The sequence below is a fragment of the Hippopotamus amphibius genome, chromosome 4 (genome assembly GCF_030028045.1).
Source record: "Hippopotamus amphibius kiboko isolate mHipAmp2 chromosome 4, mHipAmp2.hap2, whole genome shotgun sequence".
NCBI classification, from domain to species: Eukaryota; Metazoa; Chordata; class Mammalia; order Artiodactyla; family Hippopotamidae; genus Hippopotamus; species Hippopotamus amphibius.
In genome coordinates, this window is record NC_080189.1 from 87946139 (window position 1) to 87972600 (window position 26462).

The following is a 26462-nucleotide window of genomic DNA, read 5'->3' on the forward strand; positions in this document are numbered from 1 at the left end:
GAGAGCATCCTAAATGTTAACAGTACTGAAAATGGAAACAAATGAAATAATGATGCATCTTTAAGGTTTTGTTGATCTCCAAGCTTAAGGATGTTATATAAATATACATTCTTGGGTGGCACACTTCCAAAGACTGTTCTCTCAGCCCATCTGTGAATAGAGATAGACTACCTTTTCAGGCTCAATTTCTTATTGGCCTTTTTAGCTCTCTATGCAAGAGCTTCTTGATGTTGAAACCTATGGGTCTGTATTCAACCAGCAACATATGATTGCTGAATTCAGGTATTTGACATCTCTGAGTTCACTGCCATAAACGTCTTTCCCCAAAGCTTGTCTTCCCACTATTTAAAAATATATTCTCAAATCAAACCAGAGTATCATGGTTATTTTTATTGAGTTGCCTATTAGTGTGATGTCATCACTATTACTTCACGATCCTTGTCTTCTTTTTGGAGAAGTCCCAATAGCATTATTATTTTAATTCCATACTGCCCTCTTTATATTGCCCCCTCCCATGAAAAATAACTGTCTTCTAGTATGAAAATTAGTAATACTTGAGTGATTTGTTTATTTTTTTATTTTTTAAAGCTCTTTATTGGAGTATAATTGCTTTACACTATTTTTAAAATTAAGAACATGGTCAAATATGTTTCTACAAAAATGGTATTTCCCAAAAGAGGGAACTTGAGAGTTATTCACAAGAAAACTTAAATTTTGTGTTTTTATTTAAACGACATTCTGGAAAACAAACTAATATAAGCGTATTTTGGATCACTTGTATCTGATAATTGAAAACTGCCCCACAGTTTCACTGCCTGAGTTCCTGTTTGTGCTTCCAAAAGAGCTGATGCCAAGCGGTAGTTTTTGAATTGTTGCCAGGAATGAGAAAACTGGTGTGCCTGATACATTGAGAATGTCTTCTCACCAAAGGAAGTCCAAACAGTATCACAACAGGCCACATGAACTAGGTTTCTCAGTTGTCTAATTAGAGAAAAATGGAGGGAGAATTGAGTCATCAACTTGTGGCATGCCAAACATAAATGAACTTTCATCTTAGCACTCAGTTCCATATTAATGTTGCAAGCAAGATGTAGTTTCAGAGAACATTTATCATATCAAATTAAAATTGTCAGCTGGCTTGTTTTTGTAGTTTTGTTTATATTTAATTACATTTGTTTCATATAGATGAATATATAAAAACTATAAGCCCATAGCATTTTTACCTTGTTTATCTAAGTACACATTTAGTAACATCTCACTTTATTCCTTACTAGGTGCGTGATCTTGGGCAAGATGAAAAAACTCCTTTGTTCCTCGGTTTCCTGATCTATAAAAAAGGGGTTATAGTATTATTTACTTTATTAGATTTTATGAGAACTAAATGATTTAATATATGTAATGAATTCAGAATCATACCTGAAATTATAGTGAGCACTCTGAGTTAGAGCTACTCTAACTACTAGTGTATTTTTACTACTATTACAAATAAAATAATTTAAGCCAATGCTGAAGGTTCCTTAGGACTTTTCCCTTTTATAAGAATATGCTAGAGTTTTTGATGTCTTCCTTTTCTCCGTCACTGCTAGAGACCGTCTCACCAAAGCTGTGGCCCATCAATACCAAGAGTGAGGTTATTATAACATGTTTTCTTTGGCCTTATTTCTGGTTCCATTCATGCTCCAATCCATATTTTCCTTTCTTCTTTGCTCAGACTTTTAATATACGAGGTCTTGCTGCACTTTATGTGTCTTTTAAAGCTGTCTTAAGTCTGTTTGGAACTGAAGGTGTGGTACATAAAAATCAATAAAAATGCACATCCACTTTTAGTCTGTGTGAAAGTAGAGCATTTAACAGACAATAAGGCTCACTGGCGCATATTACCACATACAGGAAGGATCTCAGAACTCATTTCCTGGACTGTGAGATATTTTCTCAGGAGCAGGAGTATAATATAATTGACCACAATTATCTTCTGTCTGTTGTATGAATGTTGCAAGTGTTTATTCCATTTCTGTAAAGAAACCTTATGTAGTGTATTTTTTTTTTCGTATTTTTAACTCTTTCACAGTGGTTACATTTAGGAGGCGCAATGTTTGTCTATATTTTATCTAGATTTCTAAATTTTTGATGATTATTTTTCTTGAGAAGGAAACATAGGCATTCATGCTGAATATGCTGTGATTCAATTCCAGAAGAACAGCGTGTTATTTGTGATGACAGTTATATAATTTCCCTTTCCTGATCTTTCTGCTCCATTTTCTGGGCCAGATTTCAACCTCAAACATTTTGAACTGAGATAAATGAATACCCTGTGAGAGATTTTTAGCTGCCTATTAGAATTTGTTAAGTGAGATGTGAAATAGCAATTCATCAGGTGTTGAAATTCGCTATAGTCCTTGGGAAAAAATGCCTATCAGTGTATCAAGAAGCATGTTGCTTTTAAAGCAATTGTCACTTTGTTTTGGGGGCTGAGGTGAGAGAGAGCAAGGAAGTGATAACTTAAAAGCATCGTCTGTATCCACAAGGACCATTATTCTCCAATTAAAATTCTCTACTCAACCTGACATTGAACTCATTTTACTTTTTTTTTTTCTTCAATGGTATTTATTTGATGTGTAATTTATTAAGACAATGTAAAGAGGAAAATTGAGCTTGAGGACTTTCAAGTAATAAATAACTTTTAAGTGTTTCTTTGTGCTTCCCCACATCCAGCCAGCTCAGATATTATAGCAGGACTTATAAAAGTAATTGATTTTTTCTTTTATTAGTTAGTGTAGTTTCTGCCTGTTGGACTTGCTGGGGAATAGCAGCAGAATATTTATTCCATCAGTACTGTCATCTATTCTTTGTGTGATCAACATCTACCTTCTGCTGCTCACATAAAGTTAGACAGCTGCAGACGGCTTTTCACAGCATTCTTGTAAACTGCAATCACCAGCTTCAGGTTTCCTTGAGACATGTAAACAAAAAAATAATTTTGATACATAGGGATTTCTTGGTTCTTTCCAATTTGTGAACCGGCCTGGTACAAAAATGATGCGGTGGGGTGATATGAACAGTGATAATGGATGTATGTAATGTGTCTACCAACCTCTTTTCTCCACATTTCATGGATTATTATTCTAATACTAAATGTACACCCCCCACCCCCCCAGCTTCCTTGGAACCCTGACAGCAAAGCCTTTAAGTTCAAGAATCCTTGAAAAGAGCTGTGAGTAGGTAGGCCAAGTTAGTGGGTCTGTGTGTTAGGTTTTGATGAGTTCTTCTACTGGCCCTGGTGACCTATTTGAAATAGACTTATCCTTCCTAGATAAAAAGTTCTGAGTCATCCATTAAAATTTAAATATTCCTTGAAGCATTACCTTAAGCTATTTTTAATCACAGGAATCAGTTTATCAGATTTCAAAAAATGAATACATGCTCCTTGTTCAAAAAATAAATTGAAAAGGTACAAAAGGGTACAAATAGAGAAGCGTCTTTCCTTTATGCATACTCAAACCTCACTTTAGAGTATCTTCTAAAAATTTTCCCTGCATATGTATTTAGTTTCCAATTAAATTTTTTCAAGTGGGACAATCCATCCATATATTTAAAAGATAATAGTCTTTTCCTTTATACCGGCTCCTTTATTTCACTCCCAAGTGAAGCCTTCTCAACACTTGGAGAAAAGCAAATATCTTATATTGCCTGATTTTTTAAAATAAGAAGATACTCTACACATTGTTTGGCAGTTGTCTTCTCACATAACATTACTTGGCCATCCCTAAAAAGTAACTGATATACACCTGACGTTTTTCTTTTAACAGCTACACAATATCACTTAGAATGGATATACCATAAGTAATTGCAACTACAATGTGGTAATAAGTATACTTATACAGTAGTCTTACATTCTCATGGTTTTTCTTCCTTTTTAGAATTTTTTATTGATGCATAGTTGACGTACAATGCTGTGTTAGTTTCAGGTGTACAGCAAAGTGATTCAGCTATATGTACACATATATCTTTTTTTTTAGATCCTTTTCCCTTATAGGTTATTACAAAATATTTAGTATAGTTCCCTGTGCTATACAGTAGGTACTTGTTGGTTATCTATTTTATATATAGTAGTGTATATATGTTAATCCGAAACTTCTAATTTATCCCTCACCCCCCTTCCCCTTTGGTAACCATACATTTGTTTTCTATGCCTGTGGGTCTATTTCTGTTTTGTAGATAAGTTCATTTGTATTTCTTTCTTTTTTTTTTTTTTTAAGATTCCACATATTTAAGTGGTATCATAGGATATTTGTCTTTCTTAGTCTGGCTTAATGCATTTAGTATGATCATCTTAAGGTCCATCCATGTTGCTGCAAATGGCATTATTTCATACTTTTTAATATGTATTCCATTATATAAATATACCACATCTTCTTTATCCATTCATCGATTGATGGACATTTAGTTTGCTTCCATGTCTTGGCTATTGAAATAGTGCCACAGTGAATATTTGGATGCATGTATCTTTTTGAATTATGGTTTTCTACAGATATATGCCCAAAAGTGGGATTGCTGGATTATATAGTAGCTCTATTTTTAGTTTTTTAAGGAACCTCCGTACTCTTTTCCACAGTGGCTGTACCAATTTACATTTCCATCAACAGTGTAGGAGGGTTCCTTTTCTCCATACCCTCTCCAGGATTTATTATTTGTAGACTTTTTGATCATGGCCATTTTGACCAATGTGAGGTGATACCTCATTGTAGTTTTGATTTGCATTTCTCTAATAATTGTGATAAATAAATAATAATTTATTTCTGTATATAGAATGAGATAGGGAATTAAGTTTGAATTTTTTCCTAGATGACTAGCCTACTATATTTGCACTATATACATATTAAGTAATGTATACTCTACTTTCTCTTATGAATGAATGCTACTTTTGTCATTTATCATTTATCTATACTTCATGGTTTTTCTTTTACTATTTATTTTATTACAGAAGCATTATATTACATTTAATATCTGACAAGGCAAATCTCATATCACAATTGTCTTTTTTAAGAGTCTTCTTGGCTATTCTTGGATGCTTTCAATTGATCTTTAAAATGTTACTCAGCTCTAAAATATCTATATGTGAATTGAATTAGATTTACATATTAATTTTGGAAATGTAACATTTTATGATATTAAAATTCTTCATTCAGGATCAGGGTATATCATTCAGTCTGTTCAGGTCTTGAGTTATGTTCTTTAGTACAATTTTATATTCTTCTTCATGTATATTTTGTGATAACTATTGCTCTCATCAATGATGTCTACATCTGTTATTTTATGCTGTTATTCTATTGATTATTGCCAGTATAAAGGGAAACTAAGTACTTTTGTATGTTACCTCAAATCCATTCATTTTTTTATACTATTAACTTATTAAACTGGTTTCTTGGAGTTTCTATGTCTATAATCACATCCTTCAAAAAAGAATAATTTAAAAAATGTCCAATATTTATATGAATTATTTTTTTCTTATCTAATACACTAGCTCTAAAATGATGTTTAATAAGGTTGATGTGGACGTTATGCATTGTCCCTGATTTTAATAGAAATGGCTTTAGCATTTTACTGTTTAGTTTGATGTTGGCTTTTGGTTTGTGACAGTCTCTATCATATTTCCTTCTACTTATTGTTATTTTTTAATTCTTTTTATTTTTGGCTGTATTGGGTCTTTGCTGCTGTGTGCAGGCTTTTCTCTCTAGTTGTGGTGAGCAGAGGCTACTCTTTGTTGCGGTGTGCAGGCTTCTCACTGTGGTGGCTTCTCTTGTTGCGGAGCACGGGCTCTAGGTGCACATGGGCTTCAGTAGTTGTGGTGTGCACACTCAGTAGTTGTGGCTCACAGGCTCTAGAGTGCAGGCTCAGTAGTTGTGGTGCACTGGCTTAGTTGCTCCGTGGCATGTGGGATCTTCCGAACCAGGGATCGAATCCATGTGCCCTGCATTGGCAGGTGGATTCTTAACCACTGTGCCACAGGGAAGTCCCTACTTATTTTTCACTTGGAAGTTTTATAAATTAGTAATGGATGGTAAATTTTGGTAAATCTCATTTTAGTATACTATTGTTATATTCATAACAATATTCATTTTTATACTGAATTATCTTGAAAGAATATTGAACTATCCATGCATGCTTAGAATAAACTCAAATTGTTGCTCTTTTCATTTAATGCTAGATTAGATTAATAATATTTAACTTAGAATTTTGTATCTGCATTCATAAGCAAAATTGACATAAGTTTCTGGTTTGTACTATCTATTGGGTTTTGTTAATAAGGCATTGTTATCTGCATAAAAATGGAGATTAATGCATTCTTCTATGAGCTAAAGTACATTAAGTGGCATGAATCATTAGTTTTTTAAAACTAAATATATGTATATAACTACCTAGGCCTGTAGCTTTTCACAAAGATATAATTTTAGTTATATTTTATGATTATTGGTCTGTTTAATTTTTCATTCTTTTTTAAGGCTAACTTTGGTCATTTATATTTTGCTGGAAAATTGCCACATCCCCCCCTCAATTTTCAATTTTATGTCCATAGGGTTACACAGATTTTCCCTACAGTTCCCATAATCCTTCCATATCAGTGGTTAAATCTCTCTTTTTAAAGCATGTTTATTTTGCTTTCTGTATTTTTTAAAAATTGGGTTTATCTTCTTTTTTTTCTTAAAGAACCTACCTTTTTTCAGATTGCTTTTCAAAGAAGAGCTAATTGAAGTGGAAAAGGTAGGACACAGGCACACAGGCAGAGAGAAGAGGAAGTCCAGAGAAAGTCCTGTGGTGGGAAGCGGGTAGTTGGTTCTCATCTCAATCTCACAATTTTTGTCTATAATTAGCACTTCAGGTGTTAGATAAAGCCACTGCTTTCTAGCTATCAGATTGTCAGTAGTAGATTGGCACAGTGCTGAGATGGCAACTCAAATAGATTGGAAGCTGCTGCCTTCTTTCTATGTTGAGGAAGATACTGAAACCAGTAGATTCAGTTATTAGATTTGGGTCCAAGTTCATTTACTAGCTATGCTTGGCACATTGTAGGCAGTCAACTGATAATTGTTGGAATGAATGAATCTCTACTGAGTGCTCTTACACTTACCGAGCCTCAACATCTGCATCTTGAGAATGGAATGGTAATACCAACCTCCTGGGTTCAGTTTGAGGATTAGGTAAAATGAGTGCTTGTGCGTGCAAGTGTTTTCTCAATCACAGAATGTTATGAAAATGTAAAATTTATGGCTTGATACCATAGTACTAATGTTAGTAAAAGTAGAGCATTGGATTGCTCAGTCATCTACTGAACACTTCATGTGTTTTTATTTCCCTGATCTTTGTTTATAGTTTAACATTAAATAATAAGCAACTTAGAAAATACAATTCAGCAGCAATAGACGACTTGGCTCATTGGAATTCGGGGGAGCATGTAGAGTTGACCTGGTACATGATAAATGCTTTCTCCGTCTCTGAACTTCATCGTGTGTGTGTGTGTGTGTGTGTGTGTGTGTGTATACATACATATTTCAATTTAGTAATTAGGTCAAACAATATATTTGACCATAAAAACCACATGTTGATTTAGCAAATTCTGCTCTCATATGAGGTCTTAAAATTTCATCTGCCAGGATAATTAGGAAAATTATTCTGATTATTGAATCTTTGAAATGTGATTGTCTCCTTCCCTAACTTCAGATTTCCTTGTTTGTATCTAATTTGGCTATGGGAAAAAAAGCCAAACACATCATTTTGGCTTCAAACTCTCCAAAGAATACTGCCCATCAGATGCCTAAAATGACTGTAACAAAATAAATACCGCCAAGGCAACAAAATCATGCCCAGTTTTATCAGTAGTAAACACTGGGAGGTACAATCACTAAACCAGGGCCTTCAACATCTTTGAGGATTTACATATGATTTCCTCTCTTAGACCACATGCTCACTTTAAACCTCAGTGAACCAGTTGCTTTACATAGAGATCAGGACAATAGTTGTCCCAGTCGAGATTAGTTGTGTACATCAAATATTAGCAAAATTCAAAATGTGGTGGATAAAAGCAGCTCCATCCTACCTTTAGATGTTATAGCTTAGTGTAGGCTCCATTCATCTATGACAGGGAGCACAGTTGTATTGAAGGTCATTTTGAGGTCAGCATTATTTTTCAACAATAACACTTGTCCGAGGCCTCTCTTAAGTTGGCAGTCGTTGTCATTTTCCCCCCCTTTTCTTCTTTTCCTTTGACCTGGAAATCCCAGGGCAGGCCACCCTAGAGTTGAAGCCGTGGCTCATTCTGAAATTCTGAAAACGAGAGTTCAATGATTAACAGAGGCAGGGAGAAGAGCTGTGGGGGAAGCCCATCACTGAGTTCCCAGAAAGTGCTGCTTGTTAACATACAAAGCTTAGGGCTTTACTATCAGCAAGCAAAGCTGCTTGATCCCAGTAACTCACCAGCCTCTGTCCGCCTGCGCCTGGATCACCTTGCTCATCCAGGTCAGAGAACATGGATCTCTTAGACAGAGGGACCTGTTGTGTCCTCACTGTGGGGCGTCTGCTCCCTGGGCCTTCTGACCAGGAAGCTTTTCTGTCCTCACCTCATGTGGAACCTCTGAACTGCTCATTCTTGGAGAAAATCCTTTCTCAGGCACTTTAAATGACTCTTGGAAGAACCATGGCTCACCCACTGGAGGAGCTTCTGCAAAATAAAGCAGGGTGGCTAGACTATATTTTCATGAAAGTAAAGGAGAGTTAGGAAATCAACCCTTATATATAACACATTGTGGTCAATCTAAAACATATGGATATTTTAACCCTGGGAGTATGTCAGCGTAATGTCTAAGAACTGCACATTACAAGAGCATAAAATGTAGTCCCTTGTCAGCTTTCTCAGCCTGTGACACTCCAAAGTTGTAAAATTAATCATATTGCACAGAAGAAAACAAATATAAGTTGTTGAACACCTTTGACTTGAATTCTACCTTTACTGAAAAAACAAGCAGCTAGTGGTTTACATTATTGTGTTACCTTAAGTTATAAACTCTTATAAAGTAGAAAGAGATTTTTGTCATGATCAGTATTTCAAAAACACTCCAGATAAAGACTGTCTAGAATAAATATTTATGACTGAATTTAAAAAATTGTAAACCCACCTTTCAGGCAGTAGTTTTGTGAACCAACAAGGAATTTTTCCAGAAAGGAGGAACGTCTTATTTAAAATTTCTAATTAACAATGTCATTAAAATTCTTAGTAAAGAATTTAATATGAGCAAAGCCATTCACAAAAACTGTCTTATAATTGAGAAATCTAACTTTTAGAGTTATAAAACCCCTCACTGTGAAGACACGGTTGCACACATTAAGACACGGTTGCACACATTTGCGGCTCACGCTTCCCACACCTGTGTGAAATAATAGGCATGGTAATGATTTTAAAGGCTTTGATTTGGCCCAACTATCATATACATAATTCATAAATTGCTAAAATAAAATTTAAAAAATAATCATAACTACCATTTCTTTGAGCGTATAACTTGGCTTAGTAAATTGGGTCAGAAGTATATTATCGGATTTCTGTTTGTGGGCTCTGATAAAAACAGATAAACAAAAAACCTCGCAAGTCCTCTAGAATAATCAGAACCACAAGGCTAGAAGTTCATGCAAAAGGACTGGGGATTTTGTTAGAGATAGTTGGTTTTGATCCCCAACTCTAATACCATGGTCACACCGTTTGTACCACTCAACTTACAAAATCAGCTGGACTTGAGCTACTTTAGTTATGGGTCCAGATTCATTTACATATCTTAATACTGAAGCTACAGCATTGGTCTTGTTATAAATACCTTGCCTCACATTTTAATGTAAAATGTGTGATATTTAACACTTCCTGTATGAATTATATAAATGATAGAGAATTTGGCCAAGGTAAGGCTTTTAAAATTGTTATTATTATTCCTTTTCACATTAGTGTCTGCAGCTTCACAAGCAACTTTGTCAAACCATGTTTTAATAGTGACCAGTCTCACAACTCTCAAAATGTTAAGATCTTCTGTTATACAGCAAGTTTGTCAATGGCCCTTCTCCTGTTAAATCCTCTAATATCAATGAACTATTAGGAAATATAAGATATATTAGACTGGATTGTATAATGCTGAGAAGTTTGTCTCCAACAAAATGGTTAGATCTTTCCCCGGCTTTGAGCAATATCCACATTATAGTCATTAACTGAAAAATAAAGACAAAAATATGCCATTGTGTCCACTATGCGAAAAATAAAATCTCGTAATATCATAGGCATGGAAGTTGCTTATCACTTCACATTTAGTGCTTTGTTTGAAACTGAGCTGTGACCCATTTGAGATCAAAGTTCATGCAATTGGCAAGTAATGGTGGCATTATTGTGTGTGTCTCTGACATGTGAAATGCACAAAAAAGGAATTCATAGAGATAGATTGTTTGGCATGAACAAGTCCCCTCGAATCCTTTAAGATTTTCTCAAATTCAAATGAGGATAGAGCATGAGAGAAATAAGTTATTAAAGGTAGCTAGTTTTGTTCTTTTTTTCCCCCTCCCAAAAGGCTTGGGATTCCTAGTTCTTCAATATTTTTATTCTTTTCAGAGTGAGTTTCATGGTCCAAGACCCACACATTTACTAAACATAACAGAACTTTAGCAGTGGAATAGTACCATATTTAAGCTATGTAATATGTTAAATCGGCTTTTGTGTTTAGGCTTAAACCCTAACTGTGACTTACTATGTTTGGGGGAGGGTGTTAGGAGACGGAGACAATTCAGAATGGGAGTGGAATGTTCCCTGTAATCTGCACATCGCCAAAATGACTCCTGTGCACACCTGTGTGCCAGGCATAGGCCGGGCCGGTGAGCAGGGCAGGACATCTGACACTTGACAAGATGAACCTGGAAGGGAGGCGTACCCCTGGAGCAAGAGAAGCCATTCGCCGTATAGGAGTCCCACCTACTGCCTCTCCACGGTGGGGAATGAATCCAGGAGGGGTGGCCTGCGTTTCCTGTCTCCCTTCAGCACCATCTTCCAAACGGGTTTCTTATAAGGCCTCTGAGGGGTGGCTGTTTGAGAGAAAACTGAGAGAGGAGGAAGGGCTGTCTGTTCAGGCAGATATTCAAAGTTCAAAGTTTGTTTTTGGGGTCAGCATGGCTAGGAAGGGCACTATTTTTGGAATCCTAAGCCCTTGGTTTAACTCGCAGCTCTGTTACTTAGTAGAGGCCTTGGAGGAGTCACTGGTCTTGGTTAATTAAGTTCTGTTGGAACAAAGCCGTGTCCATGGGTCATGTACTGCCTATGGCTGCTCTCACAATACAACTATACCATTGAGTAGCTGCAAAAGAAACTGTACAGCTTGAAAAGCCAAAAATATTTACCACCTGGCCCTTTACACTAAAGTTTGCTGACCCCTTACGGATACCAAGTGTTAGGGCAGCAAATTGATTAAAGTAATTGACACTAAGATGCGGACGACGAATAACCACCCCCAGGAGTATTACCTATTAAAAATGTTTTTAAGACATAACTAATTGCAATTACATGAATGAAACCTTAGTGGGTACTTGACAGATATGTTTGAGTAGGTACACTTCTCAGTGCCTACCAGGAAGTGCCTACATCTTTACTTATTTGCTCATTTCTGTTCACTCTGCATGTGTTGCCCTTTCTACTCCCACTGCTTGGACTTGGATAATTCCTACTTGTCCTTCAGACTTAGCCCAAGTCATCCCTAAGACATTTATTCCCCCCGAAGCATTCCCAACACCTCTCGTCCTTTTCCATTATTTTTCTTGCTGAACCTCAATTCTAAAAACCACAGTGAAAATTATTCATTTTAATCAAAGTATTTATTACACTATATTATAATTACTTGCCTGTATGTTTCCTCCATTAAACAGCAAACTCCTTGAGAGCTTAGACTGTGTCTCTTCACTCTTATATCCCCAGGACTTAGCATGGTACTTGGCATACAGTAGGTGAACAACATTTAATGAATCTGTATTTATTAACCTCCCTCAGTTTAACCCCTGATAAGCAAAATTCTGGCTACCTATTTCCTTGGGAGGAATATTTATATGTAGAGAACCTCCTTAGAAAATTTCCTTGAATACTGTGAAAAGAAATTGGGTAGATATCATCTACAATTGTATCCTCTCTGTTAGAGAAAACTTACTTTATGAGCACCGCTAATAGCTGTTGAATTCTAAGATAAATTTTTTTTTGTAGTGAAGGTTGCCGACAAAGTCATGTGCTCAGGAAATATGGATTATACTTTTTTATAAGCCCAAGTGTGTCGAGGTATTGATAATGTGGGCAGTATTTTCTCAAGAATGAAATGTTATTGGATAATTTTCCCATTACGTCAGTACACAGCATCAAATCCAACAGTATCAAACATCTTTCTTCTTTATTTAACTTTACTGGAAAGATTTATAGAATTACATATTATTCATGTAGGACTTCATCATGGAAGTAGCAAACTGAAGACCCAAATAGAAAACACTGTTTTTATTTTTAAGTTTTTTGAAACATGGGAGTCCTGGCCTTGATTTTACAATGGTCCAGATTTTTCTTATCAGGTTAAAATTTACCTTGAGAAAAGGGAACCCTCCTGCACTGTTGGTGGGAAAGTAAACTGAAAACAAGAAACTAGAAACAGAACTACCATACGACCCAGCAATCTCACTACTGGGCATATACCCTGAGAAAACCATCATTCAAAAAGATACATGTGCTGCAATGTTCACTGCAGCACTATTTACAATAGCCAGGACATGGAAGCAACCTAAATGTCCATTGACAGATGAATGGATAAAGAAGATGTGGCACATATATACAATGAAATACTACTCAGGCATAAAAAGGAATGAAATTGAGTTATTTGTAGTAAGGTGGATGGACCTAGAGGCTGTTATACAGAGTGAAGTAAGTCAGAAAGAGAAAAACTAATGCATATATATGGAATATAAAAAATTGGTATTAATGAAACCAGTGGCAGGGAATGGACTTCAGGACACAGTGGGGGAAGGGGAAGGGGGGGAAGACGTGAGAGAATAGCATTGTCACATATAAGCTACCAAATGTAAAATGTGGGGAAGCTGCTGCATAGCACAGGAGGATCAACTCGATGCTCTGTGATGACCTAGAGGGGTGCGATAGGGAGGGTGGGAGGGAGGCTCACGAGGGAGGGGATATGGGGATAGATGTATACATATAGCTGATTCACTTTGTTGTACAGTAGAAACTAACACAACATTGTAAAGCAATTATACTCCAAGAAAGATCTGATAAAACAAAACAAAAAACAATGCAAGAAACTAAAAGAAAAAAAAATTACTTACTATGAATGCTACTTCTGAAAACTGGGGCTGGTGGTCACTTATCCTTAAGCAGAAGAATCCATTCAGCCATATTGTCAGACATCCTGCAGTTACTAGAGAAATACATGACACCAGAATAAACCTCCACGGCCAAAGAATGGAAGGCATTTCAATCCTTAGTTGAAGCAGTGCACATTTGTTGTTTGTTCTGCTTAGCATTCACTTTCCCTTCTTTTGGCAGATTTTCTTTTGCGGACCCACCCCTTCTCTCTCATAGTGTGTGTGGTTTGGGTGGGCCTGACTCCACCCACTCTACTGACTGGGACCATCAGCATTTTCATCACAGTGACCGTGCAGGGATTGGCCCACAGCTTTAAGTCAGTCCAGGAGACTCAGTCCTGTAATGATTAAGTATGTATGAACTTTCCAAGGGCTATCATGTTGAGAGGGTCTGCCTGAGAGTGATACCTCCGCAGCAAAGAACAGAGTTGAGAGACAGAGGGTGAGCGGAGTCCTGGTAGCATTATTCAAACCACGCCCAAAGCCAGGAATTCCTTGGGATGTTACCGTTTTCTCAAACTAGTTTGAGTTGGGGACTCCATTGCTTACAATCAGAAGGTTCTATCAACTCTAATCTACAAATAATAGTGCAGTGAAATTTAAAAGTTATCTGGAAAAGATGTCTGTGGAAAGTCCAAGGAGCTCAAATAATAGAAAATATAAAGAGAATGAATATTAAACATCCCTGAAAGCATTTTGAAGCTAGTATCAAAAAGCAGACAAATTCTTAACTGGGAATGATAGGTGAGAAAAGAAGTTATTATATTTTCACTTTCCATTTTTAAATTTCACAATTTTGAGTATAACAAAGTATTTTAGTCATATTTGGGACATTAATATTTTGATTATTATAATTCATATTTAAGTAAAGACTTTAGTTTTTCTTCAATTACATTTTTAAAAGAGCTAATTCATTCTTTTAAAAATTGATTATATTTCATACATATGGAAATACATTGGAAACATAAAATGTAAACATATAAAATAGTGTAAAATAATATAACCAGCACCTATGTACCTGACACCCTAATAAATATATCATTGCAAGTTGAAGCCCCCTTTTCCCCTTCCTGGACAAATCCCTCTCTTTCCCTCCTAGAGGTAATTTCTATTCTGAATTTGTTGTCATTCCCATGCATTTCTTCACATGTTACCATATACGTATGCATGCCCAAACAACAAATAGTGTTATTTAGCAGGTAACTAAGCTTTACACAAGTGGAACAATAGTATATATTTTCTCCAGCTACTTTTTAAATTAGACACTATGTTTATGAGATTCATTCATGTTGAAATAAGTAACTCTCCTTTATTCATTTCGTTATAGCATAATATTATATCTCAAGTTTTTAATAGGTTAAGGACCTCGTAGGGGGTGGAGGAAATCTATGAAATAGGATTTTCACCACCTATAACTGAAATTTGACATTCCTTCAGTTATAAAGCAGGCAACCAACCATACTAATATGTGACTTGATCACCAATAGAAATCACAGATATTTCCATATCACATTTATACTTAATACAGAGATCTTGAAATATTGACTAAGCTCATTAATTTTTGACATTGTTAGTTTCTTATCTTGCTGCTATGTCTAATTATTTAATGGGCTAATAAAGATACATATATTACTCTAACTTTTTTTCTATGCTGATAATAACCATGTTTCAGTATAATTTGTTTATTAGCCTATATATTTTATTAAAGGTATTAAATTTTTTTTATTTTTTTATTATTTTTTTGGGGGGTACACTAGGTTCAATCATCTGTTTTTAAACACATATCCCCGTATTCCCTCCCTTCCTTGACTCCCCGCCCCTCAAGTCCCCCCACCCTCCCCGCCCCAGTCCTCTAAGGCATCTTCCATCCGCGAGTTGGACTCCCTTTGTTATACAACAACTTCCCATTGACTATTTTACAGTTGGTAGTATATATATGTCTGTGCTACTCTCTCGCTTCGTCTCAGTTTCCCCTTCACCCCCCGCCCCCTCCCATACCTCAAGTTCTCCAGTCCATTCTCTGTATCTGCATCCTTGTTCTTGTCACTGAGTTCATCAGTACCATTTTTAGATTCCATATATGTGAGTTAGCATACAATATTTGTCCTTCTCTTTCTGACTTACTTCACTATGTATGACAGATTGTAGTTCTATCCACCTCATTACATATAGCTCCATCTCATCCCTTTTTATAGCTGAGTAATATTCCATTGTATATATATGCCACATCTTCTGTATCCATTCATTTGTTGATGGGCATTTCGGTTGCTTCCATGTCCTGGCTGTTGTAAATAGTGCTGCAATAAACATTATGGTACAAGTTTCTTTTGGGATTATAGTTTTCTTTGGGTATATGCCCAGAAGTGGGATTACTGGATCATATGGTAGTTCTATTTGTAGTTTTTTAAGGAACCTCCAAATTGTTTTCCATAGTGGCTGTATCAACTTACATTCCCACCAACAGTGCAGGAGAGTTCCCTTTTCTCCACACCCTCTCCAACATTTGTTGTTTCCAGATTTTGTGATGATGGCCATTCTGATTGGTGTGAGGTGATACCTCATTGTGGCTTTGACTTGCATTTCTCTGATGATGAGTGATGTTGAGCATCTTTCCATGTGTTTGTTGGCCATCTGTATGTCTTCTTTGGAGAAATGTCTGTTTAGGTCTTCTGCCCATTTGTGGATTGGGTTATTTGCTTTTTTGGTATGAAGCTTCATGAGCTGCTTATATATTTTGGAGGTTAATCCTTTGTCCGTTGTTTCATAGGCAACTATTTTTTCCCATTCTGAGGGTTGCCTTTTAGTCTTGTTTATGGTTTCTTTCGCTGTGCAAAAGCTTTTAAGTTTCATGAGGTCCCATTTGTTTATTCTTGATTTTATTTCCATGATTCTAGGAAGTGGGTCAAAAAGGATGTTGCTTTGATGGATGTCATAGAGTGTTCTGCCTATGTTTTCCTCTAGGAGTTTTATAGTGTCTGAAGAACACTGTTTTAAGGTGCCTTCCTCAAATAAAGCTGACTCTACTCTTCAGAAATCACTAACAAGCTTCGTCCAGCTTTTACGGATAGCCGGTATTTTTAAAAACAGTTTTCTAAGAAGAGATCCATAGGTTTCATCAAACTGCCTAAGAGGTCCTTCTCACAAACAAGGTTAAGAACATTTGCTCCCAAACAGTTCTACTCCTAGGCATCTACCCAGGAGAAATGAAAAGGTATGTTCATACAAAGACTTGTATGTGAGTGTTCAGAGCAGCATTGTTCATAATAGCTAGAGAGTGAATGGATCTATCTGTACATTAGAATAATACTTTAGAATAAAAAGAACTAACTGCTGATACAGCCTACAACATGAATGAACTTCGAAACAATATGCTAAGTGAAGGAAGCCAGATACAAAAGACTACAAAGTTTATGATTTCATTTATGCAAAATGTCCAGAAAAGGCAAATCTATATATAGAAAGTAAATTAGTGGTTGCTTGGAGCTGGGGGTGAAGAAGACGGGATTAATTGCAAATGGGCATGAGGGATCTTTCTTGACATAATGGAAATGTTCTAAAATTGGATCATGATGATGTTGTACAACTCTGTAGATTTACTAAAAATCATTGAACTATACACTTAAAATGGATGGCATTTATGGTATTTAAACCTCAATGAAGCTGTTAAAGAGAAGCAAGGACCTTTGCTCCACTGTATGACCAGATCATTTATTTATTATTCTATTAATGGATATTAAGGTGGTTTCCATTTTTTGGTTTTGCTATTAATATCAATATTGCTAAGAGTATTCTTAAACATGTCTCCTTCTGTACCCACTGGGCATGTCTCTATGGTGTGTAGCCAGAGGCAAAATTGCTATATTGCCTCTATTTTACTAGATATTGAAATACTACTTTCCAGATGTTGCAACAATTTATATTCCAGCAGCAGTATGTAAGAAATCTTGTCAATTTATAGCCTCACCAACACTTGTTATTGTCAGACTTTTAACTTTTGACAGCCTAGTGGGTATGAAATGGTATCTTGCCTTAATTTGCTTTGCGACAATTTTTTTTTCACCTGGCATGAGACACTGGTGTTTCCCAGTCTGTGACCCAAGTGGGATGTGTAATGGTAACATGTTAAAGGATATTCTGTCTAGGTTTGAATTATGGTTCTACCACTTCCTAGATGTTAAGTAATCTGGAAAAATTATTTTATAATTTTATTGATATATAACTTCACATTTTTGTTTTAGCTTATTTCTAGAGAGCATATTTTGTTCTTGTTGTATTGTTCTTCTCTGAGTAGTATCATTTTATATTTTTCCCCATTTTCCGTGTAGGTAATCAAATCACTTGTGACATATACCAACTATTAGAATGAATATGTGAGTTCCAAAAGTTCGCTGGAGTTTTATGCAGAAAAAAGTGTATCATAGTTAAACTGAAGAACACCAAAGATAAAGCAAAAGAGCCAGAAAAAAAATACAGATTACCTTCAAATATGCAGCAAAGATGACAATTGACTTTTCAATTGCAACTATGAATGCGGAGACAATGTAGCAATATCAATATTCTGAAAGAAGTTAAGTGCCAACTAAGAATTCAGTTTGGTCCTTTCCAATCCTTAGATATTTCATTTCTTTTTTTTCTGTTCTTATTTCACTGACTAGGACCTCCAATACATGTTAAATAAAATTAGTGATGGAGGGCATCTTTTTCTCATTCTTGATCTTAAAGGGAATGCTTTTGAGGTTTGACAAAGAATAATTAAATTCTTGTAGAAATTATTTGTAAATATCCTTCATCAGATTAAGATGTTTCCTTTCAATTCTCATTTTTTTCTATGAGTTCATCATAAACAGCTGAAGTTCCTATATCTAAATGATTCTTTAATTTTTTTCTTTAATATAGTGAAGAGCTTTCTTTTCTAACATTAAATTATTCTTTTAGTCATGGAGTGAGCCCAACTTTGTAATCCTGTATTATATTTTATTTACTTATTTTTAAAATTTTATTTATTTATTTTTGACTGCATTTGGACTTCTTTGCTGCACACGCGGGCTTTGTCTAGCTGCGGTGAGCGAGGCTACTCTTCTTTGTGGTGCACGGGCTTCTCGTTGTGGAGCGCGGGCTTAGTTGCTCCGTGGCATGTGGGATCTTCCTGGACCAGGGATCGAACCCATGTCCCCTGCATTGGCAGGCAGATTCTCAACCACTGCACCACGAGGGAAATCCCCTGTATTATATTTTATGTATTCTGCTGGATGCTATTTATTAGTAGATTGTTTAGAGTTTGTGCATCTTTGTACACGAGCAACTGAGATTGGTCAATAATTTTCAATTCTCATATTGTCTTTTTGGGTTTGGCAAGTGATGCACAGGCTGATTTTATCTTCCACTCCTGCCCCATCAGTGGTAACCCTTGTGTAGTGTAATCCATGCACACCCATACATACTGGACAAGTGTTTCACTAAGTTCTTATTAATGAAGATTGAAGTTAGTCAGTATGCTCCTCCTGAACACTCTAATTCTGATTATACCAGCCCCAAATTAAATTATATGCATATATGTATATTCCATAACTTAACTTTTATGTCTCTGTGCACATTTATTGATTACTATTATTATTTTTACCATTGTTCTGCTCAATTTTATAAAAAAGACCATTAAAGTATGATCAACATATAAAAATCTATACACATTTAATATATACAACTTGATGAGTTTGGAGATAAGTGTACAACCGTAAAACCATCAGCACAATCTATGCCATAAATATATCCATCACCTTTAAACTTTCTTCCTGGCCTCATCATTTATTATTATTTTTTTGTGTGATAAGAATATAACATAAGATATACTGTCTTGGCAAAATTTTAAGAGTACATTACAGCATTGCTTCTTGTTTTTCAAATCTTCCTTCAATGTATATCAAATATTACATAATAAAAATTGAAGATGAGGGAACTCCCTGGTGGTCTAGTGGTTAGCACTCTGCGCTGTCACTGACGAGAGCCCGGTTTCACTCCCTGGTCGGGGAACTAAAATCCCACAGGCTGCGAGGGGCGGCCAAAAAAATTTTTGTTTTTAAATTAAAAAAACAAAACAAACAAACAAAAAACCTAAACATGAAAACCCAAAGGGCAGGTTAATGGAAGCTTAGACAAGCAAGTTGAAAGAGAAACTTCATGAACTGGTAGACAAATCTGAAGAATTTCTCTCAAATGCAGCATAGAGAGACAATTGGACAGAAAATATAACAGGTTAAAAGATATGGAAAATGGAGTGAGAAAATGTAGTTTACATCTGAACAGAGTTCCAGAATGCAAGACTAGATAGCATGTAGAGAGCAAAATTCAAAGAGTTTTAGTTATAAAATGAATAAGTCATGGGGAGGTAAGGTACAGCATGGTGACTATAGTTAATAATACTATATTGCCTGTTTGAAAGTTGCTTAAAAGAATAAATCTTAAAAGTTCTCATCACAAGAAAAAAAATTTGTAAGTACATATGGTGGTAGATGTTAACTAGACTTATTGTGGTGATCATTCTGCAACACATACAAATATCAAATCATTATGTTTTACCCTGAAACGAATATAATGTTGTATATCAATTATACTTCAATTAAAAATAAAATAAAAAACACAAAATATGTAAAAACTGATACAGCCTGGGCACAATCAATTGGAAACAATGCCCCACTAGTCAGAACTGATGCTGCCTGTTTACGTCAGGTAAGGCTATACCGATGTACAATGGCTAAATGCTATATCTCATCAGAGGTGGATCCAGGCCTTGTGGGGCATGATACATATATAATTTGGGTTCCTCTTTAAGAAAAATAGAATGTGTAAAAGAGAATGATTGCTAAGAAGAAAAAATTACAACCAAGTACACATTTTTTAAAAGCTAGCAAATACCACAAACATGGCAAAATCCAGAAAAATAGCATAATATTTGTATTAATGAACTGCCCAACCCACTTTTACAATACTTCTTTTCCTACATTTTTGGCTGCATGTTCTTCAGTAAACTGCATAGACATATTTTAAGGAGTTTCCTGAATTTTGAGGGAACTTAATAAATTCATCCAGTCAGACAATCCATCTTGTATGAACAAATTCCTATGTCTTGTTAAAAGAGTTTACAAACAAAACAATAAAAGCAATCCTATACTCTTGCAATGGCCCAAACAAGATCTCACAGTGGCTTGACCATTTAAAAACTTGTTTTTTCAAAATATCTATTTGAGAAGCTCTTGTGTTCATTGTATGTTTTTATTCTCTATAAATATTAATGGGATCACTATTTGGAAAAAAACTTTTACAAAACTCTCATTAAATGGTGAAACTATCCATCTGAACAGAATAAAATGAAAGATCATGACATTTATCCAAGTCAACAAATTTGTCAAATTGAGGCTGCTTCAGACTTTCATGTATTGATCATATAAATTGTTTTTCTTTATTATATTCATGTTCCTTCTCATCTTTGTTTCATGTTTGGGAGTGTACCAATTCTCATAATTTTGTTAACTTTTCTACTGTTTTTTTTTTTATTATTATCTGTGTTTTCTTAGCTATCTTAATTCTTTTCTTTGTCTTCATGACATTGACCATCAGAGTTTTTGGTTCCCAGTTATGTAATAAGATAGTTTTTGACATTTTAAAACTTTACCTCATTTTCTATAGCTTTATTTTTGACATTCCTTAGAATACCTCTTTCTCATCATATTTAAATTCTGGTATAGTTAACAATCATGAAAAACATAAAATTAATTTGAATTTAAGGCACATCAAATCAGTCAAATGCATTTATCATCAAATGACTCACACTAATACTACATACCTAGTCCTACTGATAATTATGTTTAGATATGCCACTGGAACGCTTGTCTCTTCAGGCCATTCCACTGCACCAGTGACAATTTTGTGTACTGCTTTTTCTGGAACTATCAGACTGTTAGAGCAAGGTGCATCAGACACACTAAATATGTGATTCAATAGATCAGGAATGGTGAAATACAAGACCACTTACAGATGTATTTGCTATTTGTAGTGGTACCATAGCTTAATGCCCTTTGAATATAGGAATTCTGGTTGAGTTAAATTACATTTCAGGTGATCCTATCAAAAATAAAATATAGCTTTAATTGCAAACACTGCATTATTTCACATATTTCTGACAGAAGAGAACTTATATTTTGAAACATCTTATGATTGAAATAATTTGCCACAGACTAGCTTCTGGTCCATGCACTTCACACCTCGTTACCGCTTCACTATCCACATATTTCTGGTGCCAGGGGCCATAGGACATGGTCTATGAAATAACCTTTAATCTGCACCTACATATCATGATGCCAGTTAGGTCTGTCTAGTGGACCGTGACAGTATTTCTGGAGGTCATTCCTTACTGGAGCAGGAGCTGGCAATAACGTACATGAACACACAGTGTCTGCAAAGCACATCAAAATACCCAACTAAACTCAAATGCAGTGAATCTCCAAATCAACTACCCTTTAGCCATATCTAAAAAAATGCTCACAGCCGCTCCAATGACAGTCTACACAAAGAGAAATGTGGAGAGGTAGTTAGAATAGAAAAGGACAGTGATCTTAACCCATGTGGTCATGTTACTTTACAAATTTTACAAGTGTATGTGACCATGTGAACCCATTTCTGCTCCCCTCTCAGGCCTTGGAGGAGGCTCATGCTAGTGAAAGGCCCTGTACTTAAGCCTGCGGCCCTAGGTGGAAGGTGGAGGTCCGATTTTATTATTTTCCATATGGATAACCAATTATCTCAGCATATTTATTGAAAAGTCCATCTCTTCCTCTTTTGATCTGTAGTCCCAGCCACTGTATACTGAGTTTCCATACAATTGGGAACCCACACTCACATATGCTCATTGCACGTGGTTCTCATTTCCCCTCATGATTGGTTCGTTTTTAAAATTTCCTGGTCTCTTAGTGATTTCCTTTACTTTCTATAAGTCCAATAATATAAGAAAATTATGTTTTATGCTGGATCTAGTTGTTTTATAGGAAATAAGCCACACAGACTATCTAATATTCTACTATCAAAAGCAGATGTCTCTGTCCTTAGAGTTCTAACTTTTGGTTATCAGATTTTTCAGTTTGAGAATGCCTGATCGTTCTAGACGGTCTCTTATCCTCGTTGCATTTTTGAAGCATTATTTTATTTTTCTACATTTATTAAATATATACATCTTTATATTTTGTAGATGATAATTCCAATATCTGAAGTCTTTGTGGGTCTGATTCTAGTTATTTACTGTTTCTGTTGACTCACTGGGTTCTGATTTCTCAAAGTATTAGTGATTTTTGATTGTGAACATATGTTCAGTGCATCTTTATCTGTTGTAATTCTTTGAAGCCTGACTTAAAGGAATGGGGTTTTTTCTTCCTAGAGGTAACTTGAATTTGTTTTTTCTAGGCCCTGGGAGCAGTTTGAACCCAGGACCACCTTAAAAATAATTTTGGCTTGAGGTTTCTGAAATCAAATAGAAGTATGAATTTGGGTCACAAGCTCTTGAGAGCCAGATTGTGGTTTTACATTTTGGTGAGAGGATTCCCCTGACATCACTACTCTCCACTGAGATTGAGACAAACGAGGAAAAATTTTTCTAGTAAACCTTACAATTGAGAGGCTAGCTATTTGAGGATGGGTCATAGCTTTATTATGAATTTCCTTTCACACTTCTTCACAAACTATCTGTGAGTCATCGCAGACACTTTGTTTTAATAAAATACAATAAAAATTAGTTACTAGAAAAATGGAATTCTGCTTGGATGTTACTGCACTATAAAATCACTAGAAAAGTTTCCAAACACTCTCATTTTCTGTACACATCTCAACATCAACTGGCAACAGATAATTTGTAGACTGATCTGCAAACCCTACTTTGAGTAGCACTGTCTTATCATTCTTCTCACCTTGGCAGGCCCTAAAATTTATCTCGTTTCCACACCCCACTTAGCCATCAAAATGGAAGTTCAAGGTCTGTTGAAATGGGCAATGTCACAGAGTCCTGGGTGGATTGGATACTCATTAGCTTATCTCTGGATTCTTGCTTTCACTTCTTTTTCACCTCTAAAGATTTCTCTGTATATCTCATTAGTTTGGCAATATGTCAAAAGAGGTTCCCCCATGATCCCACACCCCCTTTCCAACTGAAATGTATGCATATGTTTACCAATAAACATGCACAAGAGTATTTTTAACTGCATTTTTCATAGTTGCCGCAATCTGAAAAGAGCCAAACGTTCCATTAATGATAAATACATTGTGATTGCCCTTCCCCCATATACTATGTAGTAATAAGAATGAATGCACTATTGATACATGCAACAATGTGTATAATTCTTACAAACATGAAGCTGAGCCAAAGAAGCCAGATATAAAAGTGTACGTATTATATAATTCCATTTAGATGACGTTTATAAACAGGCAACACTAAGCATCCTGGAGACATGATATGTCCCTGCCTAAAATCCCTTCCGTGCCTTGGGTAAGAGTGATGGCTCAGAGGGGTCATAGGCACTTCTGCTCCTGTTCTCTGAATGCTGCTCACTTGCCATGTTCCACTTGTGAAAATGCATCGAGTTCTATACTGAAGATTTGTTCACTTTTTCCTGCATGTGTTATACTTCATTAAAAAAATTACTTAATGAAAATATTTTAAAACATAATATAAATATAATATATGATGTATATAAATATACTAAATATAATAAAAATATTTTAAAAATAGTTTACCCCACAGTGACAGTCACCAAGCTTTAAAAGACAAAGCTAGGCATCATTCACCTTCAACCCTTGTCTCTCCCCCCAGCCCTATCCAGTCAATAACCCAGTCTATCACTTAGTCCTGTAACTGTCTTCTAATTACTTCCCAGTTCCATCCTCTTCTCTCCATCTCCTCTCCAGAACACCATCTCTCACCTGAGCTCCTTGCACCACATTCTAATCCTCTCCTTGCCTCTACTTTTACCACTCTCCAGTCCATCCTCCCCTCTGGAACAAACAAACCATGACCAGGGAATGTCCCTGTTCAAAATCCATCCTATGCCTCACCATTGTTTTCAGGAAGAAGACCAAAATCCTAACTGTGGCTGACAAGGCCCTGCCTAGTCTGGCCACTGCCCATACTAGGGCAAGACCAGGCTCCCTGGATATTCTTTACTCCATTTGCACTGACATTCTTTCAGGCCTTGAATCTGCCACCTTCCTTTCCACATAAGCTTCTTCTTACATGTAGGTGCTTTGGCCTGAAATGTTTTCCCTCCTTCTCTCCACCACTTTTTACCAAACTATTCGGAAATCTTAGCTTTGACCTCTTTCTCAGTTAAGCCTCCACTGTTCTCTTTTTTCTTGCCATCCTTGATTTTTAATTTAATTTCAATTTAAATAGCTACACGTAGTTAGGACCTAGCTAGCTACCTAGTTCTAGGGAAACTAATTTAGGTTGGGGGGAGAGGCAGGTCAGGAAAGTCTCTCAAGGGCAAAAACATGTACATGGAGACTTGGAGGATGAACTGATAGCATCCAAGTAAGGAGTGAGGTGGGAGAGGAGAAGGCTGCAGGTGTGTGGTCAGGGCAGAAGAAATGGGAAGGACATTCCAGGGAGAGGAAATAGCATGTGCAAATCCCTGGAAATGGAGAAGCTTAAAAAAAGGGATTTTTAGTGTTGGATTGTGCTCTGTTTTAAAATTTTTATGATATAATGCTTTTTTATTGACCCATTATCTAATTATGTTAGTATTTTTAATACTAAGTATATTAAGTAACTTGTTCTGGCAAGACATGCATATCAGAGCCAATCCTCAAATATTCCACTTTCTCAGTGGTTTCATTCCCTAAAGACTTAAGTAACTTTTTTTTTTTTAGCTTAAGAGCCTCAATTTCTTCAGATTGTACATTTTATGGGGAGTAGGTTTTATAAGTTCACTGACTGCTATATAAAGAAGGGTTTTCTTTTAGTTGACCTTTTATCACCATTTTGGAGCCTAGAGAGTTGACTGATTTCATGATCTCCATATTTATATTTATACACTTTTAAAATTTTATATACTTTCTATTTGACTTTTACACAGTAGATAAGAGTAGAGATTCACTTTCTCATACACACCAAAATGTCTGATACTCTGACTCAAAAAATCAATGAAGACACTTGAGAAACATCGTCATCTGTGTTCATGATATTTTTCATTCTTTTATTTCATTATTCAGTCAGTGAATATTTTTCAGTACTTTGTGCTATAAACTATGTTAGCCATGCGGATATAAGAATGAAATGAGAGAAAGGACCGCAAGGATCCCGACATAACCAGTAGGGAGGCATCTACGAGGGCTCAAAGAGGGTGAAGCGGCGGAGCTGTGGCAGATGGGAGGGAGTGAGAAACACACAGAGGATCCACACCACAGCTCAGGGTTTCCGGACTGAGACGTCGATTCACAGCTGAACAGAGGGTCCGGGAGCGGGAGCGTGGGAACCGGAGAGCTGGTTCAGGGTGAGAAATGTTGCCAGTAAGGTGACAGACGAGAGGACAGGAGGGAAGAGGTCCGCGGTGAGGAGTGCCTGTCCCTGAGAGCTGCCTGGCCATGATGGCGGCTGGAAGCTGCAGGCTTACGGGTGGGGGGGGGGGCGGGGGGAGGAGCCGCGCGCATAGCCTCTCTCTTTCCGTCACCTCTGCAGCAGGAAGTGGAGAGACGCCCTGCGGGCCACCTAAGGCTCTCAGGGAGAACAAGTACCCTCAGGCACTCGGGCGGGGCTAGATTAAAACCCCTTGGAATGCCAGCAGCAGGGAGGCTGCCGAGAAAAAACAAACAAACAAAACCCCAAGAGAGGCCCAACTCTAAGACTTTCTGTTTACACCTGAGCCACCAGCGTCCCTCTGCAACAGGCACCTCCAAGCCCGACTGAAACAACAGTGCGCCACTGCTCACTCACTCCCAGGGGAAGGAGCCACTATTGTACCCTCTCCCTCCCCACACACCAACGCTTACAGACAAACAATAAAGGAACCTCTGCT

At 36.4% G+C, this 26462-nt stretch overlaps 1 protein-coding gene across 2 annotated transcripts in view; it reads left to right on the forward strand.

Moving 5' to 3' along the window:
• The window catches only part of ORC5 (origin recognition complex subunit 5), a 166304-nt gene extending 148266 nt beyond the window's left edge, over positions 1 to 18038 (forward strand). The window contains exon 14 of one of the 2 annotated variants that reach the window (XM_057731718.1): positions 17742 to 18038. In XM_057731718.1, the coding sequence (XP_057587701.1) occupies positions 17742 to 17745 (4 nt within the window). In that variant the 3' untranslated portion in view covers positions 17746 to 18038. Of the gene's footprint in view, positions 1 to 1274; positions 1339 to 17741 lie in introns of those variants that run through there. The other variant, XM_057731715.1, reaches the window with a different exon arrangement.
• The last annotated feature ends 8424 nt before the right edge of the window (positions 18039 to 26462 follow it).